The following is a 27,369-nucleotide window of genomic DNA, read 5'->3' as shown; positions in this document are numbered from 1 at the left end:
TATATAGCTAGTTTTACGTAAGTTTTTTATTATTTTTAGTTCACGTTGTCTCCCTAGCCGTACAAGATAGGACCATGCCCTTTTCCTCCATTGGTGTGTAATTGATTGGCTTCCTGTTTTTGTAGAGAACTTGATGATGCCCCAAAAGCGTGAAACACGTCATTGACATTAAATAATTTCGCAGCCGACACAGTTTTTGCTCAGAAAATGTTCAGCTTAGGACGACGTTCACAAAGCGGCTCGTAACCAAGGAGCCAATTTCTGTCGTCAAGTATCTAAACGATTGGTAGAAAGTTCTGATCTCTGTTTACAGAGACATGGTGACTATATTGGAAAATTGTGTCACGTATGTGTGTCACTTTGAAATGTAGTGCAGCATTCACTACAAGTTACTTGGCCTGGCACAATAATGAGTAACTTGATTTTTGAAATCTGCTCGTAGAAACGTAGAAAGTAATAAGATGAACCATCGTGGATAGCTGCCCACAATTGTCTGCATCTTATTTCGATACACATCCAAATACATGTGCTTTCCTGCACCCTAAAGGAGACCTTAACTGACTATTTTCAGTAGCCTTAAAAACATTGCAGTACATATGATTTTGCCGAGAAATGAGAAGCCTTTGATGCCAAATGATAGTATTTTGCCTGTTGCTTTCCTTATGACACGATACAGATAGAATTTTAATCGTATTTTGTGTTTCCTCTGAGACTAAATGTACACCTCCACATCTAAAAAAACTGGTTGGTCCTGTAACATCCTTCATCACCAACAAGCGTTGTGTTAGCACGTACCAGATACATTAATAAAAAGTAATGTATATTGAATCACTAATCCAGAAAGGATATTTCCAGTGAGTATGAATAATTTCTTGATTCATTTGACAGTTGTAGGTGCTAACGATTTTTTTGGAAGGCTAGGAGTACACACATGCAATGGAAGGTAAACTTATTGAAAGGGGTAAAAAATAAATGTGTGACAACTGTTTGAATAGATTGTTTATTTAGACATAAAAATAAATTTAACTGTTTCTTAAAACACACGTATATTTTGTAGTGTACATTATGACAGAGGATATGACTTTTTGAAAAGAAAATTGAGCAAATACGTCAGGCATCACACAACATGTAATTCTGGCCAAGAATATTAAACTGAAGCTCTAAGCCTGATTCTTGATATTACCGTCGTTCTACGCTTCAAATGCTATTATATCCATGTAAACAACAGGTATTCTGTAGGAAGAAAGGTAACATGCTATAATTATTAACAGTTACTCGTCTAAATAAATACCTCCAGAGCTAAACACAACCCTACAGGAAATTTCCATACGGGTTTGGCACGGTCCAATAACATTGATTCTGATTAGAAAATGTTCGTTACAGAGCTGTATGCTAGTAATGAAGATTGGGTTACAGTGGATGAGAGACGTGACTCTACGTTACAACTTCTCGGGTCGACTATACGGGAGCTAACAGCAGGGGCAAAAATCGTGAACGGGGAGGTGTCAGGTCTGCTGAGAACCGGTGGCTGAGGTCTGCTCGTGCTGCTATGGAGTGAACTTGCGGGACGTGGGGTGAGGTATGCGGTCCAGACTGGCCGACTAGCTGCGGGCGGCGTAACCCACGGTCAGCACGGCGGCGGCGGAGCACAGCGTCAGCAGCGGGGCTCGCAGCGGCGCTGAAACACAAGCGGACGGCTGAGACAGGCAGGGCTAGGATTGCCAGGATCAAAAACAGAAAGGCCGCACCCAGCTTTCCTGCCCTGCCTATTTCAAGGGGAGACGGTGGCAGTCTTGCACTGATATTTTTGTAAATCCACATCTTTGCCATTTTTTGTTCAATCTCATTGAAATTTTGCAATATGTATAGAGATCTAATAACAGTTTTAAAAGAAATTAAGAATTTTTAATAGCAATCTAATGTAGTGAGATAATTTTTTTTGCATTATTATTTTAAGGTAAAATTTTTTCATAATTCTGAGGCAAATTTGGCAAATTTTCTTAATGGTAAAATAATCTATACTAATAGGTGTACAATTAAGTGCAGTAACTTTTTGGTAAATTAATGCTATTATCTTCTGTGATATTTTGGATTCAAACACTTTTACAAGCAGACTTTTTAATATATTATCAGCCACAAAACTGTGCAATATCTCGATTAAAATTGGGTTCCACCTAAATATTGCTTCAAAGTAAAAGAATAGGTGTGTCTAAATTCATTGCAATCCTTCCAGTAGTTTCTGATATACACTCCTGGAAATGGAAAAAAGAACACATTGACACCGGTGTGTCAGACCCACCATACTTGCTCCGGACACTGCGAGAGGTCTGTACAAGCAATGATCACACGCACGGCACAGCAGACACACCAGGAACCGCGGTGTTGGCCGTCGAATGGCGCTAGCTGCGCAGCATTTGTGCACCGCCGCCGTCAGTGTCAGCCAGTTTTCCGTGGCATACGGAGCTCTATCGCAGTCTTTAACACTGGTAGCATGCCGCGACAGCGTGGACGTGAACCGTATGTGCAGTTGACAGACTTTGAGCGAGGGCGTATAGTGGGCATGCGGGAGGCCGGGTGGACGTACCGCCGAATTGCTCAACACGTGGGGCGTGAGGTCTCCACAGTACATCGATGTTGTCGCCAGTGGTCGGCGGAAGGTGCACGTGCCCGTCGACCTGGGACCGGACCGCAGCGACGCACGGATGCACGCCAAGACCGTAGGATCCTACGCAGTGCCGTAGGGGACCGCACCGCCACTTCCCAGCAAATTAGAGACACTGTTGCTCCTGGGGTATCGGCGAGGACCATTCGCAACCGTCTCCATGAAGCTGGGCTACGGTCCCGCACACCGTTAGGCCGTCTTCCGCTCACGCCCCAACATCGTGCAGCCCGCCTCCAGTGGTGTCGCGACAGGCGTGAATGGAGGGACGAATGGAGACGTGTCGTCTTCAGCGATGAGAGTCGCTTCTGCCTTGGTGCCAATGATGGTCGTATGCGTGTTTGGCGCCGTGCAGGTGAGCGCCACAATCAGGACTGCATACGACCGAGGCACACAGGGCCAACACCCGGCATCATGGTGTGGGGAGCGATCTCCTACACTGGCCGTACACCTCTGGTGATCGTCGAGGGGACACTGAATAGTGCACGGTACATCCAAACCGTCATCGAACCCATCGTTCTACCTTTCCTAGACCGGCAAGGGAACTTGCTGTTCCAACAGGACAATGCACGTCCGCATGTATCCCGTGCCACCCAACGTGCTCTAGAAGGTGTAAGTCAACTACCCTGGCCAGCAAGATCTCCGGATCTGTCCCCCATTGAGCATGTTTGGGACTGGATGAAGCGTCGTCTCACGCGGTCTGCACGTCCAGCACGAACGCTGGTCCAACTGAGGCGCCAGGTGGAAATGGCATGCCAAGCCATTCCACAGGACTACATCTAGAATCTCTACGATCGTCTCCATGGGAACATAGCAGCCTGCATTGCTGCGAAAGGTGGATATACACTGTACTAGTGCCGACATTGTGCATGCTCTGTTGCCTGTGTCTATGTGCCTGTGGTATGTCAGTGTGATCATGTGATGTATCTGACCCCAGGAATGTGTCAATAAAGTTTCCCCTTCCTGGGACAATGAGTTCACGGTGTTCTTATTTCAATTTCCAGGAGTGTATGTATTCCTGAAAGCAGAAAACCTTAAGTTGCAGAAAAATCATTTTAAAGTTTGGATGAAAAAAAAGAAGAATCTATCATGCCTTAGCTAAAACTGCCCATATCCACATTCCATTTCTTCCTCATCATGTTCTACAGCTCTTTTAGCTTCTCTGCTCCTTTTCCTAGCAATTTTTTGCATGTTCAGGACTGAAGTCTCCGCCTTCGTGATTCTTCGCTTATCGATGATCTGCCGTATCTGCTCATTGAAGACTCCAGGTGTAAAGCCCAACTTGCTGAGGACGTGAAGTCTTGCCACATTCCCATCATTAAAAACTGCTGCTGCAGCTTCCAAAGCAAAAATCTTCACCACCAAATTGGAAACAAACACAGTCTTTGGACATATTTTCCAAATAAGAGCATTGAAACTTTCATTTTGGGTTCTGTGTTTTCTCATGTAGACATTTTTCTAGCAGTTCTGGTGAAGCCAGTGCTTTAAAAGTTGGTTAAATGGCCATTAAAAACTCATGAGGAAGGTTCTTTTTATGGGTATAAGCTTCCCCACTTTCCTTACTTTTCAAAAAATTGCACCATTCATTAGAACAGAGGCCATCTTGAGATGTTGTGTCTGTCAACAAGTAACCAAATGGCCCATACTGCTTTCCTCATAGTATCCAAGCTTGTGAGATTACTTCTAATTGCAGCACCATAATAGACATGTAGGATGTCAATTCCTTCTTTGTTAGTCTGTTTTTACCTCCCAGTGGCTTCCCATACTCTAGTAGCTTGCTTTTATTGTCTGCAACAAGTCTTCAGAGTCGTCCATCCATCCTCTTCTGAATATGACCTAAGCACTCCAGCTTCTTAATAGTGCAATCTTTTCCATAGGGCTGACTTTCAACTGCATTATTGAAAGCACTAGAGTCTACATCTGCTAAATATTGTTCGTATTTTACTCCATACTTTTGCAAATATCTATGTAATATGAATTTCATACCTGAAGCTTCCATCCCACCACTGGAGACTGCGTAATTTCTGCTACAAACAGCTTTATGGGCTTCTTGCCATTCTGTTTCTTTAACTGCATCAATATATTTCTTGTGCAAGGAACATGCAGAACAATATTTAGACATTACCTCTAAGTCTAATACTTTTCCAATGTCGACACTAATGATTGTTGAAACTACATGCAGTGACGTATGCCCCTGTTAATCGAGGAACTGTCACAGGAAACTGCTATATCATTGCTAGTACTTGCTTCACAATTTTCTTGAATTGCCCCCAGGACTGCCATTTTCATGCTCTCTTCACTTACTTCTGCAACTGCATTGAGGAGAGCAGTATTCATTGCAGATAATTTGATGGGAGGAGCAGGCATGTCCATAATACCACATAAAAAGTTTCCACCATCTCTTCCAATCCCTATACATCTTAGTCCATAAGCAAATCTCATATTGGCTTCATAGATTCTATAACTGACCTTTGATGTCTTGAATGGTCTCTCAGCATCACAGTTTTGACACAAAATGTGCAATGTGCACACCAAATCTTCTCTGTTTCCATCATCAACCAAATCCACATTTCCTCCACAAACAGAGCACTTGCAGGCTTTTCTAAGTGCTTCTGCCACCATTTCCAGATCCACAATTCTGAAACCCGTATTTCTGTCATGATTTGTTTCTTCTGACACAACCCCTGTCCCAAGTTTTATTTTAGATTCACTTGAAGACAAGCTAATGTTTGCATCTGCAGGCCCAACCCTAACCTCAATGTCAGTTTTTCGCTTTATATTGGAAATATTGGACTTACTGTATTTTTTAAGTTCTATACCAGGCCAGGGCATTGTGAAAAGGGATCAACAGATTCAGACTTGCACAAAGAATGGCACAATCAATCAAGTGTCACTCGAATTGCACTGAACAGCACAAAACTTGTTTACAACTCTCCACATCCTTCTATACCACTCTGATTGAACCAGAAAATGTCTCCACAGCCTTCTTTACAACACTGCTGTTATGTATACAAAAAAATCACAGTCTTCTAAATCTATATTTTCTAGGTTCACAGGCCAAATTCTGCAATAAAATTTTTCCTCCATTTGGTCATTGAAAAGCGGGCTTGGCGCATTACACTGTTTAGGGTTTTAATTTTTTTATGCCATTTGTAATCCGAATTTCAAGGAAAAAATTTGGGATAATAATCTCAATTATATTTACTATCAAATAAGCAAATAAAAATAATCTGTAAATTTTTCATTATTTCTGCCATCATCTCCCCTTAAATACGCTGACGGGAAAAACCGCAAAACCAAAAAATAACTAATGTGGAGTAGTGAAGTTTCGGGAACACATTCGTCTAGGTAACATATTTCAGTGATTAACATAGCAAGATTATAGGTAATATAAGCACGAGGTAAGTCATTGTAAATGTGAAATTTTGGTGCATTTATAACCGGTGTAACCGCCAGAATGGTGAATGCAAGCACGCACATGTGCATGCATGGTATTGTACGGGTGCTGGATGTCAGTTTGTGAGATGGAGTCCATTCCTCTTGCCGATTATAGTGTCTCTTTTGAAATATTCAAGCCGATATATTTGAGGTAAATATTAAAAGGACTCTGAATAATATTATATTGATATAAATGACAAATTAATTATGAAAATGTATTAAATTAGCTGCAAAGAAAGACTGTATCGATTGCAATGTTATAAAAAGGCATTATTTATATTAGAAGAGATCCTAGTGCATAACGTTCACGAAACTAACATTATTATGTTTGTTATTATATATATATATATATATATATATATATATATATATATATATATATATATATATATATATGACAAAAAATTTAAAATCACTTCGAGTCAGATCATTTCTGCTGCTGTATGTAAGGTACGCTTGCAGTAGCTTTTGTTGTTTTTGTTCTCGTACGTAGCGAATAATGCAAGTGTGTATTCTGTGCTTTGTGGAAATATATTTACAAAAACTGAGTGCATTGTGTTACTTAAAGAAACCATGCAAGCAATTCTTCCTGAATTAATATCTGGAAGAAGTTATGAAGCAGTTTTTCAGTTTCTGCGAAGCAGCGGCGGTGATCTTTGACTGGCAACAATTGGCCGCCATTACGCGTTCTATTTAAATTTACTTTTTTGTGTAACATATCACCATAGCCGGAGCAGAATGAATCATTTCAAGTTATTCAATTAACTAAGGTGCCAAGCTTCGCTAATTTTATTTCGTCAAAAAGTGCATACTTTCAAAGATACGATTAAAGCTAAGTTATTGAACTTAGCCTGCATTACTTTTTCGCCGAAAGGATTTGAAATAATTTGTAGGGAGCCTGGCGCTCATTTGAAACGTAATTTAATATTTATCTTTGATCACCTACAAATCAATATATATTCTTGTGTTTCACTTAATAATAATAATTAATAACCACAGAAAGAAAGATATAATATATCTTTCTCGATCAATAAAGGGACAGTTCATGTTGTTGCTGTTTGTGGATTACGCTGGAGTGGTCGTCCGATCACGTCCCATATATGATCGATTGGAGAGAGATCAGGTGATCGAGCAGGCCAAGGCCACTTGTTGAGATTCTGTATAGCTTCTTGAGTTACAATAACGGTATGTGGACGAGCGTTATCCTGTTGTAAATCCCCCCCTCCTGGAATGCTGTTCATGAACGGCAGCTCAGCAGGTCAAATCACTACACTAACGTAGAAATTTGCTGTCCAGATACACGGGATAATCATGAGAGTGCTCCTGTTGTCACACGAAATGGCAACCCACACCGTAACTCTATGTGTAGGTCCAGTGTGTCTGGCACACAGATAGATTGGTTGCAGGTCTTCAGCTGGTATCCTCGAAACCTACACACGGCCATCACCGGCACCATGGCAGAAAACGCAATAGACCTCCACCTTGCCCTCCAAGCTATCGCTTGAAATCGCTGAAATCGCAAATAGTGATGGTTTAGGGTCAGTGAAATGCACGCTACAGGACGTCTTGCTGGGAGTTGTCCTGGCAGTAGGAGTTCGTTGTGTCACTGCGGTGCCAGCTGCTTCTCAGATTGCTCCTGCAGATGCAGCACGTGTGCTAGAGCCCTACGCGGAACACGATAGTCTTCCACCTCGGCAGTCCCACGTGACCGTCGTGAGCCCGGTCTCTTTGCAGCCTCATGTTCTCGTGAGTACCGCTGCCAGAAATCATGTACCGTTCCTACATTCCTACCAAGACTTTCGGCAGTACCGTAGAAGGAATATCCAGCTTCTCGTAACCCTATTACATGACCTCATTCAACGTCAGTGAGGTGTTGATAATGGCGTCGTCTTTGTCGCCTTTGACTAACATCAACCCATCACGTCCAGTCTCAAAGGTAACTAACGCTCACGACCGTCACAGCAAACCTGACTTGCAGCCTTATAGCGCCGCGACAAGCACCCTCTTATGGGACTGATGCCAAATATGAATGGGCATCATCTTTCAGATGAAGAAATACGGCTAACAACTTTCGTTTATGCAGCACGACTCTTTCTCGATGAAGCGATTTTTTTTCCTTCAGTACAGAAAGAAAGTTAGTTTAGTATTTTAACCCTTTATTAATGATCCGTTACAGATAGTTTTTTGCGCGATTAACCTTAATCGTGCTTAAACTAAAATAATAGTATCAGTAAGCAGCATTACAATTTGGAAATCATGAAAATAGATAAGTGCTGAGTGTTTTTAATTGTTCAGTCTTCTTCCTAAGGTAATTTTATGTCAAAGTAAACTTAATGTTCTTCGTAAAACAAAATGAACAGTTACATGTCTTCTGGAATGGAGAACGAAAAGATAATCAATAATTTTGGTCTACTTGGACTTATAAACAAATAACAATGATCTGTAGTTAGGTATTAATATTTCTCATTTGACCCCACTATATCAGTAACGTAACTTTTCTCGGGAATCATTTCGTGGAACTCTTGAGAGAAGTTACTCAACAACAACGTCATTAGCTCGGACTCGAGTTAGTTGTGCGCTCTCTATCTCTTCGCTGATGCGTTAAGACACTAGGCAATAAGTTCCATGTCACATAAGGGAGCTGCAGAGAGTAAGAAGTGTAGAGGTAGACATACATTTGAATACACCCAGCAAACAATTGAGGATGGAGGTGCCAGACGGGGTGGCCGAGAGGTTCTAGGTGCTACAGTCTGGATCCGCGCTGCCGTTACGGTCGCAGGTTCGAATCCTGCCTCGGGCATGGATGTGTGTGATGTCCTTAGGTTAGTTAGGTTTAAGTAGTTCTCAGTTCTAGGGGACTGATGACCTGAGAAGTTAAGTCCCATAGTGCTCAGACCATTTGGCTCTGAGCACTATGGGACTTAACATCTTAGGTGATCAGTCCCCTAGAACTTAGAACTACTTAAACCTAACTAACCTAAGAACATTACACAACACTCAGCCATCACGAGGCAGAGAAAATTCCTGACCCCGCCGGGAATCGAACCCGGTAACCCGGGCGTGGGAAGCGAGAACGCTACCGCACGACCACGAGATGCGGGCTCAGACCATTTGAACCATTTTGAAGGATGGAGGTTGTATCTGTTACTCTGCGATGAAAATGTTGGCTCAGAAGAGGAATTTGTGGCGGGCCATATCAAATCAGTTAAAACACTGATGACACAAAAATAAGTTGCACCGACCAGAGACTCATTCTTTCAGTGCGGATGTACACCAAGCCCAATCTCTAGTGGGAATCCGGAATGCTGACTGCGGGGTTCATTTATAAGTGACGCTACGGTAGTACTGTGTGACAGGCTGGCAATTTGGGTCGGCTGGAAGGCGTGCTCGGATTGCCGAAGCATTTAAACGTTGTTAAGCGAGAGATCTGGGTTCGAGTCCCGGTACAGCACAAATTTACACTATCTACTAAAAACCTTTGAATAGTATTTCTAAATACTACGACAAACGTTGTCGGTTAGATATTAGGAAAATTGTTGGTTGTCATCTGCATGTTATGCAGACAGACATCAGCGTGTATCTGCAAGAGCTTCGTAATTACATTCTATTCCTATGCACTATAATGTTATAGTTCAGTTAGGCACCGCGCTGGATGTCACTGAATCGTGCTTTGTATAATTATGTTTTCTATAATTACGTTAATAAACATATATGTATTTTTAAGCGAACGTCTATTATGTGCTAATCAAATGATGGACGCCAGATGCATTGGAATAGCGTCAGTAAGTTAATTATACTCTCAAACGTACATACGTTCGTGTAGAAAATAAAGATACGTTGTCATGTTGCTGGCGACATGCATGATCTGAACGGAAAGAAAGTGTGGTGTTATGGATCTCTGCGTTCTCTCTAATAAAATGAAGATCTATTTACTCTGAAGGAACTTACCTATAGGTCTCGCGTACTTCATTCGTTACAATTGTAGCTGATTCAATATAACTCATATAAAGCTAAATTTTTCAGCTTTATTAAGAGATAGAGCAGAAATGAGAGAGCGCAAGAAAAATGAAGAAAGAGTGGAAGAAAAACCTACCGCCACAGGACAGTCTGTCCCCAAGCTGTTCCAATGATAATCAGCAATGCTCAATAATGCCGATGATGCAGTTCCCTACATATACCAAGTTCTTATTTATGAATCCTTTACTTGTTGGCAGAACGGTTCCTTAATTAAGGTTGAATAACAAGTACACTATTTTTGCTGTACTGATTTTTGTTTATTTCTAGCTTGTTCTCGGTTTATTGGGCTATCTTTAGGAAACATCTGACCAGCATATGTTAGAGAACCAGTTCTTACATAACAAAACATGATAAGCAAACATGCAATAAACTTGTACAGAATGTTGTGCACTGAACTTTTTTCTTAAGGATGAATTTAAACTTTACGCAATGGACAATATTAAGCGCAATAAATAATTAAACTACACAGTATTACAGTATTGCCGGTTGTAATGCTAAGGTTTGTGAATTCTTGACATCGGTAGGAAACTGTCAAACTTAGCAATCTCCATTTATATTGTGCACAAAACACGTTTTTAACATTATAAATTGTAATTTGCACAATGAAAAATGTTGCACAATGGAGAATACTAATTATTGTGTTTAATATTGCTCATTGTGCAAAGTGTAATTTACAGTGTTCGGTGCACAACACTTTGTGCAAGTGGATAGTATCTTTCCTTATATAGTGTTTGGTTACCTAAGAACTAGTGTCCGTTGCAGACATTAGCAATTATTACCTGAAGATTTTATTTTTTGTTACAATCATTTTAATGGCAATCGCAACCTGTTTCGGCTCGTAATGGATATGTGCAGATGCTATGGGCGGCATTTGGCGAACAAACATTAATGAGTTTGACAGCACATAAACAGTTTAGAGAATGAAATTTTCACTCTGCAGCGGAGTGTGTAACATAAACAGTTGTTCACCAACTGCCCCCCCCCCCCCCCTATAGTGTCTGCAGTTGACTATAGGGGACCAAAACCGCTTACCGGTGTGTCACATAAAGTGATTATGTAAAAAAATAAAGAAATGGAAGTCTCAGGGAGCCAAATCTGGGCAATAGGATGGATGATTTGTGGTGTCGTCCAAAGAATGAAGTCCTGTGGCAATGTTGCTATGTCACGATGGAACTACAAGCAAGCACAGTCGCTGCCCGTCGAACGACGAATGAGAGACGTCGGTGGGGACACACAATCGAGTCTTCCATACGCCTCCTGGGCCAACGAGAAATACGGGCCCCACAACGAACTTGTGGCGTCACCACACTTCGCGAAATCTTCGGTCCGTGCATGGCCCATGGGAAATCAATATGTAACTGAAAAGGTACCAACTGAAGGCCTTAACTTTGTCGTGTGTCTCGGAAGCTTGAATGAAATTAAACGCGCAATCGAGAATAAGTAACCTGGTCTGAAACAGTTACTAGCTCCCTGCCGCGGGCGGCTGCTGGCAGTCATAAGACCTGCAGTGTCACGTGCTGTGACGTCAGCGCCGGACCTGTCTTTCTCGTGGGCCTCAGCAAAAAAAAAAAAAAAAAAAAAAAAAAAAAAAAAAAAAAAAAAAAAGATGGTTCTGAGCAGTATGAGACTTAACTTCTGAGGTCATGAGTCGCCTAGAACTTAGAACTACTTAAACCTAACTAACCTAAGGACATCACACACATCCATGCCCTAGGCAGGATCAGAACCTGCGACCGTAGCGGTCGCGCGGTTCCAGACTGAAGTGCCTAGAACCGTACGGCCTTTCCGGGTGGCCCAAAGCGACTCAGTGTGCTTTAACGAGGTGAGAAGTATTTTGTCCGGTGAGTATATTGGCATCAGAGTTACAGGAACACTGAGGCAGGCTCCGTGTATAATTTTCTTCTGCATGGACACCACAGTGTCGCAAACAGTGTCCATTTCCTGAGGCAGTGCAACTCGTGCGGCGCAAATTAGCCGCGCTATATTTGTCCAGCATTTGAGAATGAGAACAATAAGCGACTTCCAACAAACTTCACACGTAGTTTCAAACCCTTAAGAAAATTTTTCTCTCTGATAACTCTCTGCTACTTGTACATTTTCGCTCTTCATGCAGTGAAACTTCAGAATCGGGTACGACGTTTTAGCGTATTACTTCTTTACTACCAACTCTTTGCGCAACACATTTTGCGGATAGTAAACACAGGCCACTCAATGTAATTGCAAAAGTATCTCTTTTACGACACATGCTTCAGGAGATGTTACGTCCTAAATATGGAATTGCTTGTAAATACTACCTTTTAATTAAAAGGTAGCGCAAATTACAGATCCTAGCTTAAAAGGAATCGAAAACCAGACATACTCATCCTTTGTTTGATAGTGAGAGCGCTTAGTGACCTCCAACAAACTATAAACATAATAGCAAACCTTTTCTAAACTTTTACTCACTTACACAACTAACGTCAAATGTTTGACACACTGACCCATTTCTAAGGTAATCAGAGCTTTTAAACTGTTTTATACATAGATGATTCTTTAAAGAATATAACGAAGGTTGGAGTAAGGTCACGTCGACGAGTTCATCAAGTCATTATTCAGGGCACAATTTCGGATTACGGTAGGATGGGGAAGGAAATCGGCCGTGCCTTTCTAAAGGCACCCTCCCGGCGTTTGCCTGGAGTGAGTTAGGGAAATAACACTAAACCTAAACGTAGATAGATGGTCGGACGAGAATTTGAACCGGCGTCCTCCCGAATGGGAGTCCAGTGTGCTAAACAATGCGCCACCTCGCTCGCTGATACCTAAAAAATTTAGGGTTACTGGTTGGCGGTATGGTCTACAAAGAAGTGTTCCTGGTAAAATCTCACAGGAGAATGTTAGAGTAGCTAGTTTCATAGCGTGTAGCTCGGGAAGCAGAAGATTTAGGAGTAGTGCCGGTGACCCCCGGTGGCAGTTGGCGCGGCGCGACAAGTTTCCCCTATTGTGAGGCTGGCAGCGGGACGGCGCTACTTTTTTACGCGGCCCTAACTCTGCGCGGCGCACTTGCCTCCTCGCGGCGGCGGCGCGTTTAATATTCGTGCGCGCGGCGCGCGGCCGTATCTCTGGTGGAGGACGCGCGTAAAGTCTGCGCGAGCGCTCATCTATCAGCCAGCGGCGCGGCCCAACTCCGGACCGCAATCGGCCACTGCGCCGAGCCGGGACACCTGCGGCCGCCACTTCCCGTGCGCCGTCACTCACCGGCCCACCAGTCGGATAACTCGATGGTCTTTTCTAACACGCGGACCACGTATACTGCCTGACGGAGGCAACTGTGACAGTCTTCTAACTGAACTGCTGTAAAGGTTTTCCACTTAAACTTCTCATAACTGGAGAATTGAAGGAGCGATCTCTATTTTGAAGAAACTTTGAATAGCCAGGATCGCATTTATTACTGATCAGCAATTTCAACAGTTAACCGTGTGCGTCAAGGACTGTCGATCCATGATATACACTACTGGCCATTAAAATTGATACACCAAGAAGAAATCCAGATGATAAACGGGTATTCATTGGAGAAATGTATTATACTAGAACTGACGTGTGATTACATTTTCACGCAATTTGGGTGCATAGATCCTGAGAAATCAGTACCCAGAAAAACCGCCTCTGGCCGTAATGACGGCCCTGATACGCCTGGGCATTGAGTCAAACAGAGTTGGGATGGCATGTACAGGTACAGCTGCCGACGCAGCTTCAACACGATACCACAGTTCATCAAGAGTAGTGATTGGCTTATTGTGACGAGCCAGTTGCCCGGCCACCATTGACCGGACGCTTTCAATTGGTGAGAGATCTGGAGAATGTGCTGGCCAGGGCATCAGTCGAACATTTTCTCTATCGAGAAAGGCCCGTACAGGAACTGCAACATGCGGTTAATGCGTTATCCCGTTGAAATGTAGGGTTTCGCAGGGATCGAATGAAGGGTAGAGCCACGGCTCGTAACACATCTGAAATGTAACGTCCACTGTTCAAAGTGCCATCAATGCGAACAATAGATGACCGAGACCTGTAACCAATGGCCCCCCATACCATCACGCCGGGTGATACGCCAGTATGGCGACGACGAATAGACTCTTCCAATGTGCGTTCGCCGCGATGTCGCCAAACACGGATGTGACCATCACGATACTGTATACAGGACCTGGATTCATCCGAAATAATGACGTTTTCCCATTCGGGCCCCCAGGTTCGTCGTTGAGTGCACCATCGCAGGCAGGCACTCCTGTCCGTGATGAAGCGCAAGGGTAACCACAGCCATGGTCTCCGAGCTGATAGTCCATGCTGCCGCAAACGTCGTTGAACAGTTCGTGGAGGTGGTTGTTGTCTTGCAAACGTCCCCATCTGTTGAGTAAGGGATCGAGACGTGGCTGCACGATGCGTTACAGCCATTCGGATAAGATGCCTGTCATCTCGACTGGTAGTGATACGAGGCTGTTGGGATCCAGCACGGCATTCCGTATTACCCTCCTGAACCCACCGATTCCATATTATGCTAACAGTCATTGGATCTCGATTAACGCGAACAGCAAAGTCGCGATACGATAAACCGCAATCGCGATAGGTTACAATTCAACCTTTATCAAAGTCGGAAACATGATTGTACGAATGTCTCTTCCTTACACGCGGCATCACAACAACGTTTCACCAGGCAACTCCGATCAACTGCTGTTTGTGTATGAGAAATCGGTTGGAAACTTTCCTCATGTCAGCACGTTGTAGGCGTCGCCACCGGCGCCAACCTTGTGTGATTGCACTGAAAAGCTAATCATTTGCATATCTCACAGCATCTTCTTCATGTCAGTTAAATTTCGCGTCTGTAGCACGTCATCTTCGTGGTGTTGCAATTTTAATGGCCAGTAGTGTATTTAACATCAACATGTCCGCGAATGTGATGTTACGCAATACAACAGCTAATAAGCATCAATAGTATGTTACATGTGGACATTTCTAGTTACGCAAGGGGCATTTTAACTGTATTGTTTTTATTTGTGATATACTTGTGAACTGTTGCACGACGAGTAGCTCGCGCCACGTACTTTGAATGCACCTTTGACGTGAATGGGGCGTGGCATGTCTGCCGCGAGTGCAGTTGAGACCGGGACGGATAAAGCAGATCTGTGAAGCAACGGGTCGGCTGTTTGTTCTACAGCCCATGTGACTTCCTAGTTCGCTGGCTGAGCGTCTTCCTGACAAGAGGGAGCTGCACAGGAAACGGGAGTGAGAACGTTATTCTGTTGACCGACCATGTCTGGAGGCGGGCGGCGGATCGTCGTCATCCAGACTTATTCTGGCGGCTCCAAGATTTCCACTGTTTGTCATCCCACAGCGGCTTTTTATGCTCGGTGAGCTGCTTTCAGTTCGTTGCTTCGGTGCCGAGACCGCTCGGCATTCGTAAAGACTGACATCCCTACCAGCTGTCAGAGTGCTAATTGTGACTTGTTCGCTTCTTGCCGGTGTTTATCTCCTGCTGCTTCTGTATTGGACTCGGTTCAGTTTCCTTTTGTTGTTGTTCCCGGTTCCTGTGCCTTGCCAGGAATTTTGGTAGAGATTGTCGCTCGTATCAAAACATAATAGCTTCCATATGGTAGCTGTCACAGAGATATAATTTGATAGTGTGTATTAAATTATTCGGGTTTTGCAATTTTTTGTATGTTATAGTCAGTAGTTGCGACGTCCTAAATACTTTTCTTGCCTAGTACTTTGTGTGTTTTCTTTACTTATTTGGAGCCCGCAAACGTATGCATTTTGACGTCCGCTGTGGCCGAGCGGTTATAGACGCTTCAGTCCGGAACCGCGCTGCTGCTACAGTCGCAGGTTCGAATCCTGCCTCAGGCATGGATGTGTGTAGTGTCCTTAGTTAGGTTTAAGTAGTCTAGGGTACTGATGACTTCAGATGTTAAGACCCATAGTGGTTAGAGCCATTTGAACCATTTTTTATGCACCTCATTGGCGCAAATCTCGTTGCTTGTATTTTGGTGGGTTACACTTCCAAGCCAAGCTTGTGTTTACGTACGTGAGGTTCATCAGCCAACAGTTCCCGTCTTTCTTCCACATATCTTTTCCGCTCTGTGAGACGGATAAGTATTCATCTTTTCCGCCACGTGAATATGAAACTCGGTTGGCCGCTGAACGTCTTTACTATCAGATTTAAAGGGGAGGGGGTGGTAGTAGCCCTGGCCAGTGACATCTTTTCAAGATTTTAAACATGGCTGAAAGAAGACAGGCGAAGTACTGAAGCTATGCTGTGTTCGCATAGACCCTCTGTTCATAATTATGTTGTATAAATGGAGATGATGTTTTAACTACTGATGACGCCTTTGGCACTATTGTTTTATGTATCTCCATTGCACGATGTGATTTTAGTGTATTTTACTTCTGATGAAGATATATTTAGGTATGCCGAACCGTGGTCAAGGATTTTAATAACTCTTTATCCTGCAACTGTCTGGCTGTTATCGTTTACCGTGAATTATTATCTTTTAGCGATTTTTCACAAAAGTTTGTCTATGCTGCTAGTATGTTATCTGGTGAGTTAAGTCTTGCTCGTTTTACTTAAAAATTGCTTCTCTGTTCATTAGGCTACCATTATATGTTTGTGCCTTTGGGCGCGCTACCACTGGTTGCTTAGGGAAGGAGGAGCGTCGCCACTAACGTATCGGGCCCGCTCTGAGTAATTTCGGGGCCGTTCGTCCGGACCACATTGGCCGACATGTGCTGGTTTCATACGGAGCAGCTTTGTTTTTTGTTTGCTTTCGGTCACCTCGTTTTAGGTAAACTTCAATTATTTCTTGTATTGCAGTCAAACACATTCAAGAAACGTTGGTGGACTACGTATTTAAAGACTATTTTCTCAGAACCTTTGAAGAGATTGTTATGTAACTTCAACTGGCGATATATTATTCTGGTTCTCTTATTAAAATTTGCTGTAAATATTTCAACAATAGTAACCAGTAGTACACATAATCTGTATATAACTGTAAAGAGGGTAACATTTGTTGTAAATTTAAATTTTCTTACTTCGTGTTACCTTGAATGGCTTTTAGAGAGTTAAGAGCGAATATTTGAATCATCACTATAACCTTTTGTTATTGCCCACTGAAACATCTGGTAAGCTGTAGATCGATTACCAGTAGTAGTATTAAAATAATTTTATTTAATTTAACAGTTTTGTTTTAATACATCAAAGTCCTGTTGGCCTAATTAATAAAGTCATTTTGCTGGAAAGTGTTGGTTAAAATCTTCGTACGAATGACGTTCGACCTTATTTGGCACGGTCCTTCCACCCCCAGGCAGCCTTACGCCAGTAGTGCTTGCCAACATGTTTTTATTTTTAACAAAGATGTGAGGAATGTGCTACATGCTATCCCCTATAATATCAACATTGCATATGTGACACAGGACGTGTAACTGTGGTGTCATCGCCAGACACCACACTTGCTATGTGGTAGCCTTTAAATCGGCCGCGGGCCGGTAGTATACGTCGGACCCGCGTGTCGCCACTATCAATGATTGCAGACCGAGCGCCGCCACACGGCAGGTCTAGAGAGACTTCCTATCACTCGCCCCAGTTGTACAGCCAACTTTGCTAGCGATGGTTCACTGACTAAATACTCTCTCATTTGCCGAGACGATAGTTAGCATAGCCTTCAGCTACGTTATTTGCTACGACCTGGCAAGGCGCCAGTATCTGTACTATTGATATTGTGAATCATGTACCATAAAGAGCGACGTTCTCCATTAATGGATTAAAGTTAAGTATTCCACCATCTACGTCCGTTTTTCTCAATTATAATTCCCTCGTCATGTTCCAGACCTCACGCCAGCCTGCGTGAGCTAAAACGCGTGCATTTCGGCCTCCTTTAACCATACGGTTGGCTCTCCTGCCAACCACAAAAGTAACAAGAAGTTTTTGGAAGATCAGAAGACAACAATATTATTGCTGAAAGTGGTCGTCATTAATAAACAGTATTGAATGCGATCTCAACTATATGTCAATAATTCCATCATAGTTTTTGACGTGAAATGGTCTTTACGTTTGCCGGTCGGATTTAGTGCGTGATAAAATACCTTTAGGTTTGAATCGTTAATAACTACGAGACTGATAACGAGTAAACAATCGTTGAGCCCAGAACGGATTTATCATGTCTATACACGTTTGATGTGCAGTATTTGTTTTGTCTGTGACGTCACCGTAACAGTGTCTGTGCACGAGCGTGATGGCTACGAATTAGCTTTGTGTAAAGTTACAAATAGGTGTAGCGTACAAACGCATTTAGCTACGACATTGATTCGGGTGTCATCATGTAGAGCTTGCGGAGCGCTACTCGCACCCCAAATGAGACAGTGTAAATATTCGCCGGAATATAAATGAAAATCGATATTAAATTAAAATTCATATATTTATTTCGCAGTCACACTCATTTTTCTCAACACATACTATTCGCACAAGGATGACTGAGGTATCGTTAGAATGATTTTTTAACAGGTTCTGACACTGCACACAGATTTTTCGCTAAAACAAAGAGTGTGGAAAGTTTTAACATAACAGAGATTTTTAACTATCATAGGCAAAATAATATCATAGATTCCCAGATACATACGGTACCTATATTTTACGAAGCTAACTTGTTAATCACTAATAAGAGACTCCCTGTTCTTGTCACCTTATTACAAAGTAATTTTATTTGTTTTAAAGTATATATTAACCTGGGTAATTTGTATACAGCATTGTCACAGCTGTAGCCCATTATCCCTGCCTATCGTACTAGCTGACCTTTCTAAACGAACATACTTTCAGAAACGACAAACATATTTGTCATTGTCGCCTTGAATTGGGATTTACCTATTGCCTAATGTGCTTGCTGTGACTGGAAACGCCGAGTTAAAGTTATAGGTTATGTTTCCCTACTGACAATTCCTGATCTCTGCCCGTAGTACTCGTAAAAGCCGGGGAAAACGTTCCCAATGAAAAACACATATTTTCGACACATGGAAATGTATATTGTTTCACGTCATTCGGTTCATTTTTAAAGATGTTTCTCTTCATGCCCATAATTAGCCTCACCCGAACGACTAGGCTTACTGCAAATACTGTCAATATGTAAAACTGTAGAAATGAGAATGTTTAGTATAGGTTATCTGGTTACAAGAAAATGAAAATAAGAAAAGTCTCATATGACACATAAATATGCTCGGAATGATAGAAGATGCTGGTCAGAGGAAAGCTTACGTCAAAATAATCTAAAAGTCCAGTGCCGTGAGAGTGCGACCGCTACGGCAGCGTTGAAAGGAAAGTAAAGAACCGGCGGAAAGCGACTACACAGCTAGCCTATCGGGCATGCAGCGACCAGCCACAGTCAGAACTCGTCATTTATCTGTCCTGTAACCGTTATACTACTCTGTGTAACCACTGTATTGAAGAGACTGATAATTAAATTACATATTAATACGACACAATTATGTTTTTATCTCGACGTTGTCACGAAAAGTCTACGGCACGGCCCCGAACAGCGCACACAGAAACATTTTTCAGTCTCGGGTCCTAGCTACAGAAAGCGTAACTATGAACTTTGATTGACTGTGCTTGTGCAGTACTGCAAAAAAAGAATATACCGGATGTCCCAGGAGGAATCATCAGTGTTCAGGTATATGCCAGGAACGAGTATTCGACGCAAAAACATCTGGTAAACATTGGCTCTACGATGCTCACCTTAAGATCGTCAGCAAACCAACACCGACAACAGTAGTTTCGATATACATGCCGATGTCGCTGGCAGAGGACGAAGAGACAGAGAAAATATATGAAGATATTGAACGGTTTAATCCAGTACATAAAGGGAGGAGGAAAAATCTAATAGTCATGAAGGATTCAAATACGGTTTTAGGGGAGCAGTAGAAGAAAAGGTTGTGGGAGAATGTGGGCATGGCCGTAGAGAGAAGACACGCGAAAGACGAAGTTCTGCATTAAAAATCAATTATTAATAGGAGGGGGTACACTTGGAAAAGTTCGTGAGACATGAGAAGATTTCAGTTAGATTACATCATGACCAGGCAGAGGTTCCTAAATCATATGCTGGATTGTGAGGGGTACCCAGTAGCAGTTACAGACTCAGATAGCAATTCAGTAATGATGAAGAGCAGGCTGAAGCTTAAGAGACTAATCATGAAGAATCAATGCGCAAAAGAATGGGATACGAAATTACTAAGGAGTGAAGAGATACGCTTGAAGTTCTCTGAGACTATATATATTGTGATAATGAATAGCTCAGGAGGCAGTTCAGTTGAAGAGGAATGGATGACTCCAACAAGGGCAATCACAGATATTCCAAAGAAAAATTTAGTTACAAAGAAGTTAACTGCAAAGAAACCAGGGTAACAGAAGGAATACATCAGTTGATCGACAAAAGGAGGAAGAAAAAGTTTTCAGAGACTTTCAGGACTACAGAAATACAAGTCACTTGGGAACGAAGGAAATAGAAACTGCAGTGAAGTTAAGACGAAATGGCGGTATGAAAAATGCGAATAAATCAAAACAGAAATTATTGTCGGAAGTACTGACATACCAATAAGTCAAAACAACCTTCAGTGAAATTAAAAACAAGGGTGCTAATCATTAAGAATGCAACTGGATTCCACTGTTAAATGCAGAGGAGAGAGCGGATTGCTGGAAAGAGTACACTGAAGGCCTCTATAATGGAAGCAAGACTGAACAAAAATCAAGGCGCGTCCAGGGAATATCTCGACCCGGAAAAGCGTTGGACAATGTAAATTCTGAGAAGATACAGGTAAGCTGTAGGGAAAGACGGGTAATGCACAAGATGTACAAGAACCAAGAGGCAATAATAAAACTGAAAGGCGATGAATGAAGTGATCGGGGAGTGATGGGACTGGGATGTAGTCTTTCGCCGCTACTGTTCAATTTATATAGCGGAGAAGAAAAACAGAAAGGTTCAATAGTCATATTAAAATTAACGGTGAAAGGATATGAATCACAGGATTCGCTAATGAAGTTGCTATCCTCAGTGAAAATGAAGAAGAGTTACAGGAGATGTTGAGTGGAATGAATTAGGCAGATTTATAACGTAAAGAATGAGTAGTACAGGAGATGGGTTGAGGGTAAATCGAAAAAAAGACTAAAGTAATGAGAAACAGCAGACATGAGAACTGCCAACTGCTGTTGCCTAGACAGGAACGAGGATATCAAAACAAGAATAGCAGTGGCAAAAAAGCCATTCCTGGTCAAGAGAAGTATACTGGTATCACAGATACACTATGTGATCAAAAGTATCCGAAAACCCCCCAAAACATACGTTTATCATATTAGGTGCATTGTGCTGCCACCTAATGCCAAGGTACTTCATATCAGCGATCTCAGTAGTCCTTAGACATTGAGAGAGAGGAGCATGGGCGCTCCGCGGAACTCACGGACTTTGAACGTGGTTAGGTGAGTGGGTGGCACTTACGTCATACGACTATATGCGAGATTTCCACACTCCTAAACATCCCTAGGTCTACATTTCCGATGTGATAATGAAGTGGAAACGCGAAGAGACACGTACAGCACGAAAGCATACAGGCAACCTCGTCTGTTGACTGACAGAGACCGCTGGCGGTTGAAGAGGGTCGTAAAGTGTAATAAACAGACATCTACCCAGGCAATCACACATGAATTCCAAACTGCATCAGTATCCACTGAAAGTACTATGACAGTTATGCGGAACGTAAGAAAACTTTGACTGCATGGTGGAGCGGCTGCTCATAAGCCAAACATCGCGCCGGGAAATGACAAACGACGACACGCTTGGTGTAAGAAGCGTAAACATTGGAAAAACGTTCTGTGGAGTAACGAATCACGGTACATAATGTGGCGATCAAATGGCAGCGTATGGGTATGGCGAATGCCCTATGAAAGTCATACGACAGTGCGTGTGGTGCCAACAGTAAAATTCGGAGGTGGTGGTGTTATGATGTGGTCGTGTTTTTCATGCAGGGGGCTTGCACCCCTTGTTGTTTAGTGTGGCACTATCACAGCACAGGCACACATTGATGTTTTATGCATCTTCTTGCTTCCCAATGTTGAAGAGCAATTCGGGGATGACGATTGCATCTTTCAACACGATCGAGCACCTGTTCATGACGCACGGTCTGTGGCTGAGTGGTTACACGACAATAACATCCCTGTAATGTACAAGCCTGGACAGAGTCGTGACCTGAATCCTATAGAACACCTTTCGGATGTTTTGGAACGCCCACTTCGTGCCAGGCCTCACCGACCGACATCGATACCTCTCCTTAGTACAGCACTCCGTGAAGAATGGGCTGCCATACCCAAATAAACCTTCCAGCACCTGACCGAACGTATGCCTGCGAGAGTGGAAGCTGTCATCAAGGCTAAGGGTGGGCCAACATCATAATGAATTCCACCATTACCGATGGAGGGCGCCACGAACTTGTAAAATATCTTCAGCCAGGTGAATTATCTGAGAATGTACGTTTGGAGCACAGGATTGTATGATAATGAAACATTGACTGCGGGAAAACAGGAACAGAAGAGAATTGAAGCATTGGAGATATGGTGTTACAGAAGAAATTTGAAAATTGGTTGCTCTGATAAGATAAAGCATGAGGAGGTTCTCTGCATAATTTGTCGAGAAAAGTAATATACGGAAAACACTGACAGGACTTGTGTTGAGACATCAGAGAGTAGAGGGTAATATCTGTAGAGGAAGAAGGAGATTAGAGTACATCCAGCAAATAATTGGGGACGTAGTTTGGAAGTGCTGTTCTAAGGGGTAAGAAGGTAGGCACAAGAGAGGAATTCGTGGCGGGTTACATGAAACCAGTTAGAAGACAGATTGCCCCCCCCCCCCCGCCACCCCCCGAAAAAAAGAAAGAAGAGGTATGAGCACTTGTGTATCTTCATTATTGTGGAACAAGTCTTCTGAATACGTGCTAAGGTATGCATTTGGAACCCTTGTTTACCAGGCATTTTTGCTTCGAATGATCTTTCTTATCATACTCCTGAATACTGACCAATCCTCCTGGGACACCCTGTATAACTAATTTTACAGTGCACTGGAAAAAATGCATGGTATTTTGAAAATATTTCTCTGAGTGTATAACGTATTTATGTATGTTCCTTATCTCCTTCTCTACCACTGGACCGATTACATCCAAACGTGGTATATTATTTTATTATTATTTTGAGCTTTTCCTCATTACAGAGGCTTATCTCCAACATAATAATTTACTTGTAAATTACAATACAAACAATAAACGTTCTTAAACTATATTCTCAAAATATTTTTCCAGGTGTTTCGATCTTGTGTGTCTTCTTCCTCTGCGCCCATTCTCCTCATTGTGTGCAGTACATTTTGGAGTCAGGTGGTCATAGGTCGTCCTCTTCTTCTTCTTCCTCCGGTTCCCACTCCAACATCAATTTTGGTATTCTGGTTTTCTCCATTCGTCGTACATGCCCGTACCACTGTAATTTCTTCCTATCCATTACGTCATATATTCTTTCTTTTATTTCCATTCTCCTTATTACTTCGGTGTTCCTTATCTTGTCTTTCCTGGAGATTCTTGCCGATCTCCTCCAAAAGTCCATCTCTAGACCTTGTAATTTTTTAATGTGCTTCATGTTAATTGACCAGGTCTCCGTTCCATAAAGAACCACATTCTCTAATATGGATCTGTATATTAATTTTTTAGTTCTGCTCATTACATTCCTGCTCCATAAGACTGAGTTAAGTATCCAATGACCGCCCGTCCGCTACTAATTCTTTTATTGATTTCTGACTCTGATTTTCCCTCGATTTCTAAAATGGATCCAAAATAACAGAAAGTGTTTGACTTTTTGATTTTCTTTCCTTCAATGTATAGCTCATCTGAATCATTAGTCAAGTATTCTGTTTTTTGGTAATTAATCTTCAAACCCCAAGTTTTGTGTTCTACTGCTGATTGATTGCACATATAGTTAGCATCCGCCCCATCTTGTGCTACGACTACTTGATCATCAGCAAATAATAAATGATGTGGGTAAACTCCATCTCTTATTTCTAATACCATACTATTATATTTACGAGACCATGTTCTAAGGCTAATATCTGCATAGATTTTAATTAATGATGGTGACATGAGACAGCCCTGTAAAAGGCCTTCGATTGTTCTAAATTTCTGTGAAAGTTTATTACCTACTTTCACTTGGCAAATGTTATCTTTATACATCTGTTGTATTATTTTAATCAAGGAAGGGTTTATGTTTGCCATGTGTAGTGCTCTCCAAAGTAATTTTCTTGGAACAGTATCATACGCTTCTTCTAGATCTATGAAAATTAATCCTATATTTTTTGATTTTTCCCTATGTTTCTCTAAAATCTGTCGTAATGTGAAAATAAGGTCTACACATGATCTCCCAGCCGTGAATCCATATTGTTCTTCTTAGGTTCTAAAATTTTTTTCCAGTTTGTTTTTAATTACTTTCGCAAAAATTCTCATTAATGAGTTTGTAACACAAATTCCTCGATAGTTTGAACAAATTTTGCGATCCCCTTTCTTAATTATTGTATTAATGTAACCTAGCTTCATCTCGTTGGGTATTGAATCTCCAAACGTGATATATAAATTATTTTTATTTTCAAACGTGGAATATAAATTATTTATTGTCTGGGAAGATTCTCTGTGAGGGTAAGAACGTAACACTGAGATGCGTGAAAAATTTCCGCATGACGATAAAATTAATTACTTGTTTTCTAATAACTCTGACTGGAGGATATTCATGGCTCAGAATTTTGTGTAGAAAGGAAATATTTTCTGGGCATTAACGCTGCTGTTATGTCAGTTCTGTACTAAGGTTTAGTTTATGACGCAGTAGATGGCTTGTTATTTCCATATCCAAGGATAGAGTAGCATTCATACCAATTTGGCGTTAGCTGTATGCACCCGGTGTTGGAGTTTCAATTGCGAAGTTTCTAAATGAAAGCTTAAACCAGATGCCGAACCGTTAGCAAGCAGTTGACAACAGCAGTCAGTAGCCTATCGATTAATGGACGTGGACGGCTTTGCTGTGCTACCAGTGTGTGCGATGACAATATTTCAAACGTATGCCGTGCACACGGCTTGTCCGGTTATCCTGGCTGGCTTCTGTAACTTGCAGCGCAGCCGATCAGTGATTCGCGCCTATTGCGAGGCGGCCGCGTCGCTGTGAAACACGGGAGTCGCGGCGTTCATGTAAATTCCTGCTGCAGCGCCGCCGCTTACCGGCTGTGCGTGGGCGGCTGCGGCCGCGGCCAGCTCAATGGGGAGCGCGCGTTTAGCGGCGTTTCCGGCCGCTGGCTGCGGCCACTCGTCACGGGGCGCTTGTCAAACGCGTGCGATGACCGTCGGCACTCCCTCACAGGAAGCGGGCCGCGCGGTCGCTCTGACAATTACCTCCCTTTATTGACGCGCCATATTACTCACGCCTTCAACAGGGCCGGCGTCTGACCGAGCTGCAGAATTGCCTCTATACACCGCTACTTCGTTCGTCACATTGCCGATATTGGAATGAATCTGAGCCAACTGCATGTTCGACAAGAGTGGTTGTGATATAAGAAGCGTCCACTGCAGGAAAAGAGAAGAGTCATTAAAGGATTCACAAAATACGCGGAATTTTATTTTTATTTGTGACATGCACTGCTGCTGCTGTGGTCTTCAGTCCTGAGACTGGTTAGATGCAGCTCTCCATGCCACTCTATCCTGTGCAAGCTTCTGTATCTCCCAGTACTTACTGCAACCTACAGCCTTCTGAATCTGCTTAGTGTATTCATCTCTTGGTCTCCCTGTACGATTTTTACCCTCCACGCTGCCCTCCAATACTAAATTGGTGATCCCTTGATGCCTCAGAACATGTCCTACCAACCGGTCCCTTCTTCTTGTCAAGTTGTGCCACAAACTCCTCTTCTCCCCAATTCTATTCAATACTTCCTCATTAGTTACGTGATCTACCCATCTAATCTTCAGCATTTTCTGCAACACCACATTTCAAAAGCTTCTATTCTCTTCTTGTCCAAACTATTTATCGTCCATTTTTCACTTCCATACATGGCTACACTCCATACAAATACTTTCAGAAACGACTTCGTGAAACTTAAATCTATACCCGATGTTAACAAATTTCTCTTCTTCAGAAACGCTTTCCTTGCCATTGCCAGTCTACATTTTACTTCGACCATCATCAGTTATTTTGCTCCCCAAATAGAAAAACTCCTTTACTACTTTAAGCGTCTCATTTCCTAATCTAATTCCCTCTGCATCACCCGACTTAATTCGACTTCATTCTATTATCCTTGTTTTGCTTTTGTTGATGTTCATCTTCTATCCTCCCTGCAAGACACTGTCCTTTCCGTTCAACTGCTCTTCCAAAGTCCTTTGCTGTCTCTGACAGAATTACAATGTCATTGGCACAAATATAAAAAAAATTGTCGTTATCATTGCAACTAAGTGAAACAGAAACGCAATAATCAAGTGCTCCTATTTTAATCCATTCACACAGAAACCGATTGCTTCTACATACTGTAAAAACTTTCGTCACTAAGGGGGTTCATAATCAAACACTCCTTTTCACTGATGTACGAGGGTCACTCCAAAAGAAATGCGCCGGCCGCGGTGGTCTCGCGGTTGTAGGCGCTCAGTCCGAAACCGCGCGACTGCTACGGTCGCAGGTTCGAATCCTGCCTCGGGCATGGATGTGTGTGATGTCCTTAGGTTGGTTAGGTTTAATTAGTTCTAAGTTCTAGGCGACTGATGACCACAGATGTTAAGTCGCATAGTGCTCAGAGCCGTTTGAACCAAAAGAAATGCACACTATTTGTTTTTAAATTCATCTTTTATTCTATATGTTTGAAAGTCTTTAGAGTGTGTAGATACATCGTTTAGGAACAATATTTTCATTTCTCCACATAATTTCCATCCCTCTCAACTGCCTTACGCCATCTTGGAACCAGCGCCTGTATACTCGCACGGTAAAATTCTGGACCAACTTGTTGGAGCCACTGTTTGGCAGCGTGCACAAGGGCGTCATGATCTTCAAATCTTGTTCCACGAAGAGAGTCCTTCAGATTCCCACAGAGATGACAGTCACATGCAGCCAACTCACGACTGTAAGGCTGGTGTTTCAGTGTTGTCCATTCGAGTTTTGTGATCGCTTCCATGGTATTTTGACTGACATGTGGCCGTGCATT

The 27,369-nt window shown here is 42.4% G+C and overlaps 1 protein-coding gene across 2 annotated transcripts in view; it reads right to left on the bottom strand.

Moving 5' to 3' along the window:
* Nucleotides 1-985: 985 nt before the first annotated feature.
* The window catches only part of LOC126278661 (cell adhesion molecule 2-like), a 1,323,224-nt gene continuing 1,296,840 nt past the window's right edge, over nucleotides 986-27,369 (bottom strand). Inside the window, exon 6 of one of the 2 annotated variants that reach the window (XM_049978894.1) lies at nucleotides 986-1,678. In XM_049978894.1, coding sequence (XP_049834851.1) covers nucleotides 1,602-1,678 — 77 coding nt within the window. In that variant the 3' untranslated portion in view covers nucleotides 986-1,601. The remainder of the gene's footprint in view (nucleotides 1,679-27,369) is intronic. The other variant, XM_049978893.1, reaches the window with a different exon arrangement.

This window comes from Schistocerca gregaria, chromosome 6 (assembly GCF_023897955.1).
Source record: "Schistocerca gregaria isolate iqSchGreg1 chromosome 6, iqSchGreg1.2, whole genome shotgun sequence".
NCBI classification, from domain to species: Eukaryota; Metazoa; Arthropoda; class Insecta; order Orthoptera; family Acrididae; genus Schistocerca; species Schistocerca gregaria.
The sequence above is the reverse complement of the archived record's forward strand: the minus strand, read 5'-3'. Positions and strand labels throughout refer to the sequence as shown.